The 13,744-nt window shown below is 39.4% G+C and overlaps 1 protein-coding gene across 2 annotated transcripts in view; it reads right to left on the reverse strand.

The window, feature by feature from the left end:
• TRPM6 (transient receptor potential cation channel subfamily M member 6) overlaps positions 1-13,744 on the reverse strand; it is a 141,010-nt gene that overhangs the window by 84,190 nt on the left and 43,076 nt on the right. For both annotated transcript variants that reach the window (XM_060100901.1, XM_060100902.1), the window contains exons 6-8: positions 9,340-9,464; positions 4,792-4,963; positions 70-238 (exon numbers count right to left, since the gene is read on the reverse strand). In XM_060100901.1, coding sequence (XP_059956884.1) covers positions 70-238; positions 4,792-4,963; positions 9,340-9,464 — 466 coding nt within the window. The remainder of the gene's footprint in view (positions 1-69; positions 239-4,791; positions 4,964-9,339; positions 9,465-13,744) is intronic.

The following is a 13,744-nucleotide window of genomic DNA, read 5'->3' on the forward strand; positions in this document are numbered from 1 at the left end:
GCAGAAATTAAAGAACTAAAATGGAAGAATAAAGAGCATACTTTCAGAAATGAAGACTCAACAACTCACCCTTCATCTGCAAAGTGTTTGTGGGTGAAGGCCAGGAGGTCGGCAGCCCTGCCTGTGCCTTCACACACCACCACTGGATCTTTGTCTTTCACAATCTCCCACACTGAGAGGATGACATTGGGACCACCTTCCACCACCAGCCCCACCACGGGCACTCCTTGTCTTGAGCCTATTTCAGATGACAAACAATATCAAATTGTTACAAAGGAACCCCATCAGCAATTCTGATTACCAGACACAAGTCTTTCAATTACCACATACATTTGTTACTTGCACTAGCCATTCTCTCTTCTTTGACTCAGGCTTGCTTAGTTCAAGGCCAAGCCAGAAGCTTGGACTTTAAATAAAAGTAACACAAATATGGTGAGAGCATCTTCTCCCAGTTAAAAAGTTACCTAAAGGCTTTTGGTAATTAAAAAATAATAATAAGTAGTAGTCTTCAAGAAACTAACTTTTTATCTTGGAAATTTTCCAACATATCTAAAAGAAAACAGAATGATATAATGGATCCCAATGTGTCCATCACTCATCTCCAAAAATGATCAAACTTTTGCCAGTTCAATCAACTTTGAATAGTGGTTATTTCTAAGAACAAGATGGGATGGGTAAACCTCAAAGACTTTTATATTTCAATTTATTCCATTTTTCACTATTTGGCTTTCTTATAAGACTACATATTACTTTATTAAATTGAGGAAGACAAAAAAAGGAAAGACCATGGAGTCATTCTTTTTAAAAAGATATTAAGTGAACAAAGTTACAGAATGATATGCCCAGTATGATCCTATTTAAAATCCTATTTAAAAATTTAAAACCACATATATGGGTATATATTTTATATATACATATGCACATATCTATAACATGTTACATAAATAACCAGAAAACTCTGGAAAGATATATATCAAATTATTAATAGTAAAGAAGAGGGGAGGATTTGGGGAAATGTTGACTGTTTATTCTATAGATTTATTACTTGATTTAATTTTTACACCACATGTGTATTGACATATTTAAATCAATTTTTTTTTTTTTCCAAGAGAAGGAAAATTGGCAGGCAACACCATGCTCACACCTGAGCGACAGAGGACTTTACTCTGGGCCCCATGGTCTACAGCGCCCTCCTCTGGCCATGTCCTTCCCCTCACAGTGAGGAGTCTATAGGGTCAAGGTCCAAGGAAAGCCTGTGCTCCCTCTCCTACTTACTAGATTGCCCAGGACCCCAAAATTCTTGCTTTCAGGGGCTGCTTGAACCTCTGCCCCAGGAATATACTTGTCAAAGTCAGAGGCAGCTTTGGGGAGTAGAAGAGAAGTGGATGGAGCTTGGACATATAGGCTGGGGTGTCCAGTTGACAACGTGTGTGAAGACTGGACATCGTGAGATTGAGCCAAAGGTGGGAAGAGAAGCAGAGAGTGACCTGTAGGCCAGGGGCCAAGGTGCTAGTTCTGTTTCATCTCCACGTTCTGGCTCAGTACTCCCAAAAATCCAGGACTCTGACCTCAAACCTGGCCTTCCTGCTACATGTACAAAAGTAAAAGGATTGAACATTATTCTCTTGTTGTTTTTGCTGGTTAGCTTGATTTAAAGCTTTTAAATATTTAAACAAATAGTATGTGGGTTTCCATGTGTAACCTTTGTCCTGACTCCACAAATGTTAAGGGTGGGCCTCTTAGCAGGCACCCAAATATCTCATTCAGTCTATTTAATGGCTTTGACATTATACCTCTTTCCTTTTCCACATATCTCCACTTCCTTATTATTTTCTCCCTATCACTAAAAATCAGACGTAAGATACACCAATTGATAGTCATAGGGTTCTTTTAACAACATTGTCCTATAAAAGCTAAAAGAAATGGTGACGATGGTTTATTAAGGCATAAAAGTAATAGAAGAAAATTTAGATGAAAATGTCACTAATTATAGAATTATTGAAACGGATGGAAAAAAAATTTTTTAAGAGAATCTCATATCCTATATAATGATATACTATGCAGTCATTAAATATGTGCTCAATTATGCTTACTGATATGGAAATACATCCATGTTTAGTGGAAGAGGAGGGAAGGCTACAAAAGATATTATATGATCCCAGTGTTCATTTTTAAATGTTGCTCTGTGTGTACATAGAAAATTTCTGAAAGCATACAGGTGAAAAAGTTAACAATGGTTATTTTTTATAGTAAGATTACAGAAAGCTATCCCTTCCTTCTCTTCTGTGTTTTCTTTCTTTATCTGAATATGAGAGTATGTAACACTTTTATCATCAGAAAAAGAAACCAGTAAGGGTATTCTACAGGAGAGGGGAAAATAATTCAATTTCTGTTAGATACATCTTTTTTAAAGCAATAACTAATCCTCACAAAAATAAATAGAAATATATTTATGATTGTTTTCTACAAAAAGGATCTTACTGATGCTACTAATTAAATTTGTTTTTAAAAAATCGTGAAGTTCTTTGCTGACAAATCTCATGAGAGAGCTGCCTCTACTCCTGGCTCCCAGTTTAGGCAGGAATACAACATTACAGCTCCAATGAAAGGCTCTTAGAATAGGCATCCCAGGAAAGGGCTCTCTTCTCCATCAAGACTTGGATTATGAAGACATACAGAGCTGATCCTATTCTTTCCATCCTCAGAGGCTTACAGAACAGGAACTGACATTGGCCACATTTCAAAGGGATTTCTACAGCAACTTTATGAAGTCATCCTTTTTTTTTCTTATTTTTGGTAAGTGCTTTCTGCGAACATCAAGGATTTGCCAGGGACTCCAAGAAGCCCGGTTGAAAAGAAATGAAAGAAATCAAAAAAATATTTAATTATTGTCATTCCATCCAAGTAAATCCATTTATAACCACATCAAAGACAAACACAAATATGGCAGAAAGCCTCCCTAGTGAGCACAGGAGGTATGAAGATCAGCTTTGATATGTAAGAATTTTGGGCTTGGTGGGGTCTGTTTTCATTTGTCTTTCCTTTCTCTCTTTTATTCTTCCTTTCTTCTTTCCTTCCTTCCTCTCTTCCTTCTTTCTTGTGTGTGTGCATGCATGCGTGTGTGTATGTGTGTGTGCGTGTGTAAGTGGTTTATTGTTTTTGCTGTTTTCCTGTCAGTTCTCCATAGAATAATAAATATTACCAATCTACTGAAATTGACTCTACATTCTCTCTCCATGGACAGCAAAACTCTCCAAATAAATCCTAAATTTTAAGGACTTTGAAAGTAGAAATATAGAATGGCATATGGCGATATGCAAGCTCGGGGCTCTTTTCATTCATCAGGGCTGTTTTCACAAATGGAGAATCAGCAGGAAATAAGAAAGACTAAGAAAGACTTTACTCTCCTGGGACACATATCGTAGTGCTGCACAGAATCCCTGAGCACAGGTGGTGAGCCCAGGTCATCAGAGGCAACAGGACATTTCAGGTAACAGACATTTCAGAGCCCTGCAGGGCCCTCGCTTCAGGGATTCTCCTTCAGGGCAATCTCTGACCTGCCCTCCTTCTCCGCTTCTCTGTGGGTCTCCCTCCCCACTAGCCACCCCCACCCTGTAGAGGGCCACATACCTGCTCCTCTCTCCCCCTTCCTGACCTAAATGAGCCTCCAAACTTCATTCACATTAAGCTCTAAATGACTGGCAACAATTCCCAGAGTCCCTCTTCTACCCCCACCCCAACCAGCAGACGACCCCCTGTACCAAAGGAGAATAAAAGGAAAGAAAGAAACACATTTGTTGAGAACCTGTTATGTACCCAATACTATTCTGAGCACACCTAACATATTTTATCTTCTCTAATTCTCACAACAAAAGTTACAGGTAGACAGTTTCTTCTGTCTTGTATTAAGAGAACAATTTGACAGTCGTTAATTTCATTGCCCAAGGTCACAGGCAGTAAATAGGGCTTTGATCCATCTGACCTCACTACATCTGCTGCTTCAGGGAATCTGGGCCAAAAACTCAAAGGATGTTCAGCATTTTCCAGCCCAAAGTCAAAGGTTTGAAGAAGACCGAGCCTCCTGAGAATCTTCCTATTCCCTGGCATCTCCACTTAAAGGGCAGGAGTAGTCTGTGGAAGAGTTAACTCACCAAAAGACGCAGGGGCCATCTTCTGCTGCCCTGGAGACAGTCTCCATTTCTCCAGGCAGCATCCAGCCCTCTTCCTCCCTTTAAGGATTCCCACCTCTCCACCCAAGGACACTCACTGATTTTGCCCCCCACTCCTCCTCCTTAGCCACTACCAAAGCACCACTGCCAGCATGTCACAACAAACCTTCAAAGGTCCCTATTTCTAAAAGTCCTGATTTCAACCCCTTCCCTGACTGAAGCCGCCACACCCACATAGAAATGGCATCTTCCCTGACTATCAAGGCTCATAGCCCGCTCTTCTCAGGCTAGTCTCTTCTTGGCTTTTCAGCCATCCACATTCCCAAATCAATTCTTTCTCTACTTTTTCCCTCTATCCATCCAAGCCTAAGGACTCCCAGAGACTCTGCTAAAGTCTCCACTCTGACACCTCCCCTCTGCTGTCCCGCAAGATCTCTTCCTCTCTTCTGACTGTCACCCACAATTTCATACCCTGCTTTCTTCTCACTGAGAGTTCACAGGTGTTAACTTAAGGCATGGGCCAGCTTGGACCTCTCTACCCTGTACAGATGGCAATGGAGCACCTTGCTCCACAGCAAGGCCCCCAGCCAGGACCTGTTGGTTGAGCCCCTGTGGTACTCACGGCTGTGTATTTTCTGCAGAGAGAGGTACTTTTCCAGGTTCCTCCTGAGCTTCATCTCATTGCCATACTTGCCCACGGTGCCATCATCGGACAGGATGAAGTGGGAGTGCATGCAGTTGAGTGTGGTGAGTTTGCTGAGGGGGTTGCCCAGAGTCTGATACAGGCACACCACCTGCGAGACAGCGAGGACAAGAGACGGTCAGAGCTTGAGATCCTTGCCGGGCCGACTGCTCCAAAGGCCTGTTTATGTACTACAGAGTTCCTGTCCAGGTCAAAAAGTAGTACTTGCTACCAAGAGCAGTGCTTCTCAAGCTATCTGCAGTGAAGAATCAATTTGAGTTTTCTTATTTCTTATTTTTTTATGGACAGATAGGTAGTCCCCTAACGCATGACTAGTATGCGGCTTGTACTACATGAGACCCACAAGTTCAACAACACTCACACACACAGCAAGATAAGCATGCTTACCATATGCTTGGATGTCACAGCACCGTCACCTAGCTAAAAATGGTTCCATATATTTATTTTCAATTTCTGTACTTACCTTGTCTCAGATCATTAAAAAACAGTTCAAGGATCTGCATTGGTACATAGACTGCATCACTATCCAGAAACTATGCCTTTTAATAGATCTATTCCAGAATAATATTTGGACACTGACTTTTTTTTCTCGTATTCCAAATGAAGTGAAAAGTAAATGGAGATGCATTCATTCAATATAAAATATCCAGATCTTCATTAATATTTGCTGATTCTTCTATAAGCTACTCCAATTCTCATTTGTTTTTAGAGAGGAGAGAACAGTACAGTCATTGGTACCTGTGGGGGATTAGTTCCAGGACCACTCGCAGATACCACAATCCACGGATGCTCTAGTCTCTTATATAAAATGGTGCAGTATAGTCGGCCCTCAGTATCCCCTGGATCCGTGGTCAGCTGAATCCTTAGGATCCACTGTCAGTTGACTCCTCAGATGCGGAATCCACAAATAGGGAAGGCCAACTGTGTTTGGAGTCAAAGGGCCCAAGTTTAAGGCTAGGCTCTTCTACTTTCTAACTTTAACTCTGGGTAACATCTGCTTCCTTTCTCAGGCTTATTTTCCTCATGTATAAGTGATGATAATAATTCCTATAGCAGAAGGTTGCTGTGAGGCTTTAAATAAATAATGGGGGTTTCCCTGGTGGCGCAGTGGTTAAGAATCCGCCTGTCAATGCAGGGGACACAGGTTTAAGCCCTGGTCTGGGAAGATCCCACATGCTGTGGAGCAACTCAGCCCGTGCGCCACAACTACTGAAGCCTGCACACCTAGAGCCCGTGCTCCGCACGGTTGGCTCTGAAGCCACCGCAATGAGAAGCCCATGCACAGCAACAAAGAGTAGCCCCACTCGCCACAACTAGAGAAAGTCCGCATGCAGCAACGAAGGCCCAACACAGCCAAAAAAAAAAAAAAGAAAGAAAGAAATTTAAAAAAAAGAAGAAGAAGAAATAATGGATGTAAAAAGCACTACAAACGTTACAAACATTAGTATTTAAAAGTTACCTTTATAATCCCTAAGCATGACACTGAGGCCAGAAACCAGAAAGAAAATGATTGATAGATTTAACACATATTTTTTACACATGGAAAGATGTTCATAAATGATACAAATTAAAATCTGGGAAATGCAACACACATGGCAAACAAAAATGTTAATAGAATGAATTATAATACCAAAGGTCTTTCAAAATATAAAAACTATGCTTAAAAATGCATAAAAACATGGAAAGATGTTGAATCTCACTAGTAATCAGAGAAACGTACATAAGAAAAATTAGGTGTTATTTTATACCTATCAGAATGGCAAAGTTTAAAAAAAGCCAGAATACCCAAAGCTGGAAATGGTACAGGGAAATGGGCACCCTCATACCCTGTTGGTAGGAATGTAAATTGTTACCACCTTTCTGGAAGACAGTTAGTCACATTTTAAAAGTTACATACCAACTGGTCCAAACATTCTACTTTGAGAGTAACTTCTAAGGAAATAAACGTTTTCAGCTAGTTTCAAAAATATATGTGTCTTATCACAATTAATATCATTTTTCATAAAAGTTAAAAATAGAAAACATAAATGGACAATATAGAGGGATGGTTAAATAAATTATGGTACTTTAGTACAATAGAACTTTATCAGGCATGAAAAATAAAAATGCACCCTTGGCTCTCAGAATGTGGTCTCTTAATACTATTTCCCACTAAAAGCAACCAGCCATTTCTCTAGGAGCAAAAATTAGATATAATGAGCCAAGAACATTTTTTTTCATACTAAAACACAAGGAAGCAATGATAAATGACTAGAATTGTGTTGAAAGGACTCAGGAGACAACTTGAAAGGCTCCACTGGCCACACTGGGACAATATGAGCATGATAAAGAATAGTAACTATACTAGAATGGATTAAAATATACCAAATATGTTTAACTTCATGAATCAGAAAAAAAAAACCTCACTGTTCACCTTGGGGGATGGTAGATAACCAACTCAATGCTTTGAAAACTGGCAAATAAAGAAAAAGAATCAAATATTTATTCTACCCTTTCCCATACAACTGTACCACAAGGTAAACCAAGCAATTGAGGAGAAAATGTTTCTCTTTATAGAGTATTTAAGCTAATAAAGGAAGAAAGAACACTATAATTAAATATTAGCATTTTTGCAACCCTGTTGAAATAATAAATCTAGGCAATGACATCATAAAAAGAGAGAGGATGTTATGTCACAAGGGAAGGACACATCTCCTCCTAGGGCATAAACCTGTACAAAAAGAACCTGAGTCTGATCATACCTTTGGATCAAACTACCAATTTACAAGAAAGACAAAAGACAGAGAAATAGGCTAAATGCTACTACAAGAGCTTAAATCTTCAAAATCCAAACTGTGGGAAACTCTTTTGGAATGACCCAGTTTCTTCAACAAATACATTGAACACAAACAAACAGAAAACAGAAAAGGAGATGGAGGGAAAATCCAGAGATCAAAAGCGACTCAAGGAAAAAACTAAGTGACCAAAGAGACAAATCAACCCATCACAATGTAGGGAAATTTTCTGGATAATGAAATCAAACAACTGAAATATTGAGATAATCAGAAACTTGAACACAGACTGGATATTTGATGATATTCAGAAATTATTGTGAATTTTTTAGGGACAAATATGGCAATGTGGTTATATTTTTTAATTGTCCATATACTTTAGAAATAACTACTAAACTATTTACCAATGAAATTATTTGATGTCTGGAATTTACTTCAAAATAATGGAGGGAGGAGATGGAGAATGGATGAGGGACTAAACTAAACAAAATTGGCTATGAGTTCATAACTGTTGAAACCGGGAGAAGGGTGTGAAGGAGATGATTATTCTAATCTCTCTACTCTTTAATGTGTTCGAAATTTTCCAAAATGAAAGTTAAAACAAACCATAAGCATGTCTATATTAACTGACATAGAGAATTAATTATGTTAAATAGTTAAGCTGAAAAACAGATGCACAACAATAGGTTTCTGTTGTTACTTTTTTAACACACAAACTTTTTTTTACTATACATACGTACGCATACATAGAAAAAAATTCTGGAATGATACACACCAAAATATTAACAGTGGTTATCTTTCTTCTTCATACCTTTTGTAATACTTGAGATACCTACCAAAAATATACATTAGTCTTATAAACAAACTTAGACAAGTCCGTCCCTTTAGAATCATTCTTGCTACTGTGTTGGGATCAGACCTTAATAAGAGACATGGATGAGAGTAGAGAAGGCTATTACAATCATCCAGGTGACAGAAAATAGTGGCTTAAACCTGCTCAGTAACAGTGGAGGTAATAAGAAGAGGTCAGATTCCGGAGATATATATATATTTTTTTAAATAAATTTATTTATTTTATTTATTTTTATTTTTGGCTGTGTTAGGCCTTCGTTGCTGCGTGTGGGCTTTCTCTAGTTGCGGTGAGCGGGGCTACTCTTCGTTGCAGTGTGCGGGCTTCTTCTCATTGTAGTGGCTTCTCTTGTTGCGGAGCACGGGCTCTAGGCACACGGGCTTCAGTAGTTGTGCCACACAGGCTCAGTAGTTGTGGCTCACGGGCTCTAGAGTGCAGGCTCAGTAGTTGTGGCGCATGGGCTTAGTTGCTCCACAGCATGTGTGATCCTCCCGGACCAGGGCTCGAACCCATGTCCCCTGCATTGGCAGGCGTATTCTTAACCACTGCGCCACCAGTGAAGCCCCCAGATATATTTTTAAAGTGAAACTAAGATGATAATTTACTGGTGGATCGGGTTTGAGGCACGAGACGGAGATCATTCCAGGATAAGTTCAGGGTTTGGGCTTGAGAACTGCAGGGCAAGACTGTCACTTTCTAAGATAGGGTAAGGGAGGCAGCAGGAAGTCAGGAGTTTATTTGGGGTATATTACATTCAAGGTGTCTACTAGATATCTGGATATAGTGCTAAGCTGGCAACTGGATACATGTTTATTTCCTTTTGTTGTGAAAGGATTGTCTACTTACATCTCTTCCAATGAGATCTTTCCGGTTCTCAATGATACCCCAAGGAGGGATTCCAACTGTCCAGATTTTTCTCAAGGACTGGGAGGAATGGGCTTTCAGGGCATCCCCAACATGTTTGGACACACCTATGAACAATCAGTTTAGAAGTCAAACTTTAACTCACAAATCATGCAAAACACTGCGACTGCCGGAAAGAGAGAAGGAGGCAAGCATATGCAAAAGACTGTTATCAGGGAGAGTTGCTGGCGCAGTGGAATTAATTTCTGATACTTTGACTTGCTCTACTCCCTCTTGACACCTCCTTCTCCTATCACTAACCTTTCTACCTGAACAATTCTGCTCTCCCTTTGAGAAATTTCTGCTTACAGCCTCAGTTCTGCCCGTATTGTTGCCTGACCAGAACATCCTGTAAACCCACCCCTGACATCATGAATGTTCTAAGTATTTTTTTCTCTAAACTTCTTGACTGTCCCAGTAAAACATCTTGAAGATCCTTGCTTCATTGAGGCAAATTAATTTAACAGCTTTATATTCATAAATATTCCAGAACTAATACATTAATGTTTGCCTTTCTGGGACTAATAATAATAACAATAATAGCCAACACTGAACTCTTAACTACACACCAGGTGCTTTTTTAAGTTTTACATGCATTTACACTTTAAGTAGGAATTTTTTTAGTCTATTTTATAGGCAAAAATTGAGGCACAAGGAAGTTAAATAATTTGCCCAAGGTTATAGAGCTGGTAGTTTGTACAGTTTGGATTCCAACCCAGGATCTGACTTTTCTTTTTTCAATAGACTTTACTTTTTTTTTAAATTTAATTTTATTATTTTTTTATACAGCAGGTTCTTATTAGCTATCTATTTTATACACATCCGTTTATACATGTCAATCCCAATTGCCCAGTTCATCACACCACCACCACCACCCCGCCGTTTTCCCCCCTTGGTGTCCATAAGTTTGTTCTCTACATCTGTGTCTCTATTTCTGCCCTGCACACTGGTTCATCTGTACCATTTTTCTAGGTTCCATGTGTGTGCATTAATATACGATATTTGTTTTTCTCTTTCTGACTTACTTCACTCTGTATGACAGTCTCTAGATCCATCCACGTCTCTACAAATGGCCCAATTTTGAATGGATAAAGAAGATGTGGCACATATATACAATGGAATATTACTCAGCCATAAAAAGGAACGAAAATAGACTTTACTTTTTAGAGCAGTTTTAGATTCACAGCAAAATTGAGCCAAAGGTATAGAGATTGCCCATATACCCTCTTCCCTACACACTTACAACCTCCCCACTGTCAACATCCCCTACCAAAGTGGAACATTTGTTACAACTGATGAACCTACACTGACACATCATAATCATCCGAAGTCCACCGTTTACATTATACTAGAGTTCACTCTTGGTGGTGTACATTCTATGGGTTTGGACAAATGTATAATAACATGTATGCACCATTACAGCATCATACAGAATAGTTTCACTGCCCTAAAAGTCCTCTGTGCTCTGTCTATTCATCCCTCATTCACCCAATCCTTGATAACCACTGATCTTTTTATTATCTCTACAGTTTTGCCTTTTCCAGAATGTCATATAGTTGGAATTATGCAATATGTAGCCTTTTGAGATTGGCTTAATCTGCCTTTTAGCAGAAATAGAGTCACAGACATAGAGGACAAACTTATGGTTACCAAGGCGGGAGGTGGTGGGTGGGATGAATTGGGAGATTGGGACTGACACACATACACTACTGTATAAAATAGATAACTGATGAGAACCTACTGTATAGCACAGGGAACTCTACTCAATGCTCTGTGGCAACCTAGATGGGAAGGAAAGCTAAAATAGAGTGGATATATGTATACGTATGACTGATTCACTTTGCTGTACAGCAAGAAACCAACACAACATTGTAAAGTGACTCTACTCCAATAAAAATTAATTTTAAAAAATTTGCCTTTTAATCACAAACACTACATTACATCACTTACTCTTTCTATGTACAGTCTGACTCTGTATGTGTCATTAGCACAGGAAAAAAAAAAACACAAAGCCCTGCATATTGCATGCATCTAATGCATAGCACCTAAATCATTTCCTTCTCTCTGGAATCCTCCTCTCCAGCCATCTTTTGCACTTTTCTCAGTCATTTTCTAAAATTGGGGCTCTGGACCACAGAACACACATCAATGCCAATAGAGATTCAGATCCATAGGTTTGGCATGCGTTACCAGCATGTGGTGGTGATCGTCTGTCAGCAGCCCACATGTGATCTTAATACATATTATCTGCTAAGACTCTGTAAAACCAGATCTGACAATATAATTCCCTATTCATTCTTCTATTCAAAATCCTTTGAGGGCTCCCTGCTACATAGAGAATAAAACCTCAGCCCAAATAACATGGCACCCAATCTGGCTCCAGTCTCCCTTGCTATCCCTGTCCTCTGCCACATGGCACATCCAGCTAGCAGCCTTATCACCTCCTTCTACACATGCCTTAGTCTCCAGCTGTGTACCTTGCCCTGAACTGCCACCTCTGCCTAGAATGCTTTTTCCTACACTTCTCTCAAGGCCAACATTAAGTGCTATATCCTTCACCAAGCTTTCTTCTCAGGTTCCCTCAGTTGGAACCGGAATTTGTTTTCCTCTTCCTCTTCCTTTTACTCCCAAACACTTTGTATCTCAACTATGACCCATTCAGCATCGATTTTTGCTTAGTTGCTTACTCTCTGTTTGTTACAGTTACCCACCCCATCACTAAACCCGGGGTCCATATCTTACTCATCTTTCATCCACAGCATCTACAAATGCTTTATACACAATAGATTCTTAAAGGCTTCTGGCATTCAATTTAAATAAATGTAAAAAATTCATGCCAAATAATGTTCAACTACAGCTGAGAAGCATCTCAAGCATAGGTTGAAGCTGGTAAGCAAAGCTTCTCAAATTTAAATGTGCATAAGAATCACCTGGGGATGTCATCAAAATGCAGATTTTGATCCCACCGGTCTGAGGAGCCCGATATCTGCATTCCCAACAAGCTCCTAGGTGATGCTGATGTTGCTGGTGCAGGGACCACTTCTTGAGTAGTCAGGACCTAAGGAGCCGAGGCTGAATCAGGTCAGACCCTGATTATTGTTTAAGGAAGCTCCAAGTATATCTCATTTCTCATTTCTTTTGTTCATATGAACTATTTCAATAGTCTTCACACTATTATATTTGTGTTCTTTAACTGGCCCTAATCTAAAATACTTTTTTTCTTAAAAAAGCAATAAGTAAAATAAAGCATGTAACACAATTAGTTATTCAAAGAAAAAAACCATGCCCAAGTTCACCTTTTTCTGAACTCTACAAAACTTCCCCATCCACCCTCTTTTTTTTACTGGAAATAAAATAAGTACTACACATTGGACTTAGAACTCTGCAACCTTTGCTTTTTTTCTAAGAATGTGAAACAGTAATTATCTCAATCAAATGTACCAGAGGAACTACCAGGTTACCCATTAGTGACAAGACGAATCCCTTGGTTTTATTTTTATTTTGTTTTTTCAATCACTTGCTTCCTTCATTCCTTTTTAATCAAAAGAAATTATTCATTACATTAGTACCTGTTGCTCAGTTCTTAGACATATGTATAGGCCCTAGCCTCTACCTCACAATCAGGTAGACTCATCCTAACCTAACCTGTAAGGCAAAACATAAACGTGCTACAAGTGCTACAGGCAATAAACGCTATAAAAATTAACAAGAGCAAGTTGAGATAAAGAATGCTTCCTGTGTATGTTGGCATCTAATGTAGATCCTAAAGGTCAAGCAGAACTTAATAGGACATTGGCTAGGATATCCCAAATCAAAAGAGGAAGAAGTAAAGGGAAGATGGAAAGCCACAGGTGTGATATTGTGACTTATAATAATATATATTTGGTCTGTTAGTGACACAGAGCTCCTTAAAACCTTGGAATTTCCTAAGTGGTGAGAGTGACAGAGGTGCCTTCTGTTATGTTAATGAGGCGACTTTTGGACCTACTGATGGGGGCTGGTTGCCAAGGGAACCAACCAACCACGTGATTAGAGGGTAGGAATTTTCAGTCTCACCCTCAACCATTGGGGAGGGGAGAGGAACTGGAGATTGAGTTCAATTATCAATAGCCAATGACTTAATCAATCGTGCCCATGTAATGAGGCCTCCATAAAAAAAAAAAAAAAAAAAAAACAGGGTTCAGAGAGCTTCCAAGTTGGTAAACACGTGGAAATGGGAGGAGGGCATGAAAGCTCTGTGCCCCTTCCCACATGCCTTGCCCTATGCATCTCTTCAATCTACCTGTTCCTGAGTTACACCCTTTTATAATAAACTGGTAATCTAGTGAGTAAACTGGTTTCCTGCATT

This window comes from Mesoplodon densirostris, chromosome 6, assembly GCF_025265405.1.
Source record: "Mesoplodon densirostris isolate mMesDen1 chromosome 6, mMesDen1 primary haplotype, whole genome shotgun sequence".
NCBI lineage: Eukaryota > Metazoa > Chordata > Mammalia > Artiodactyla > Ziphiidae > Mesoplodon > Mesoplodon densirostris.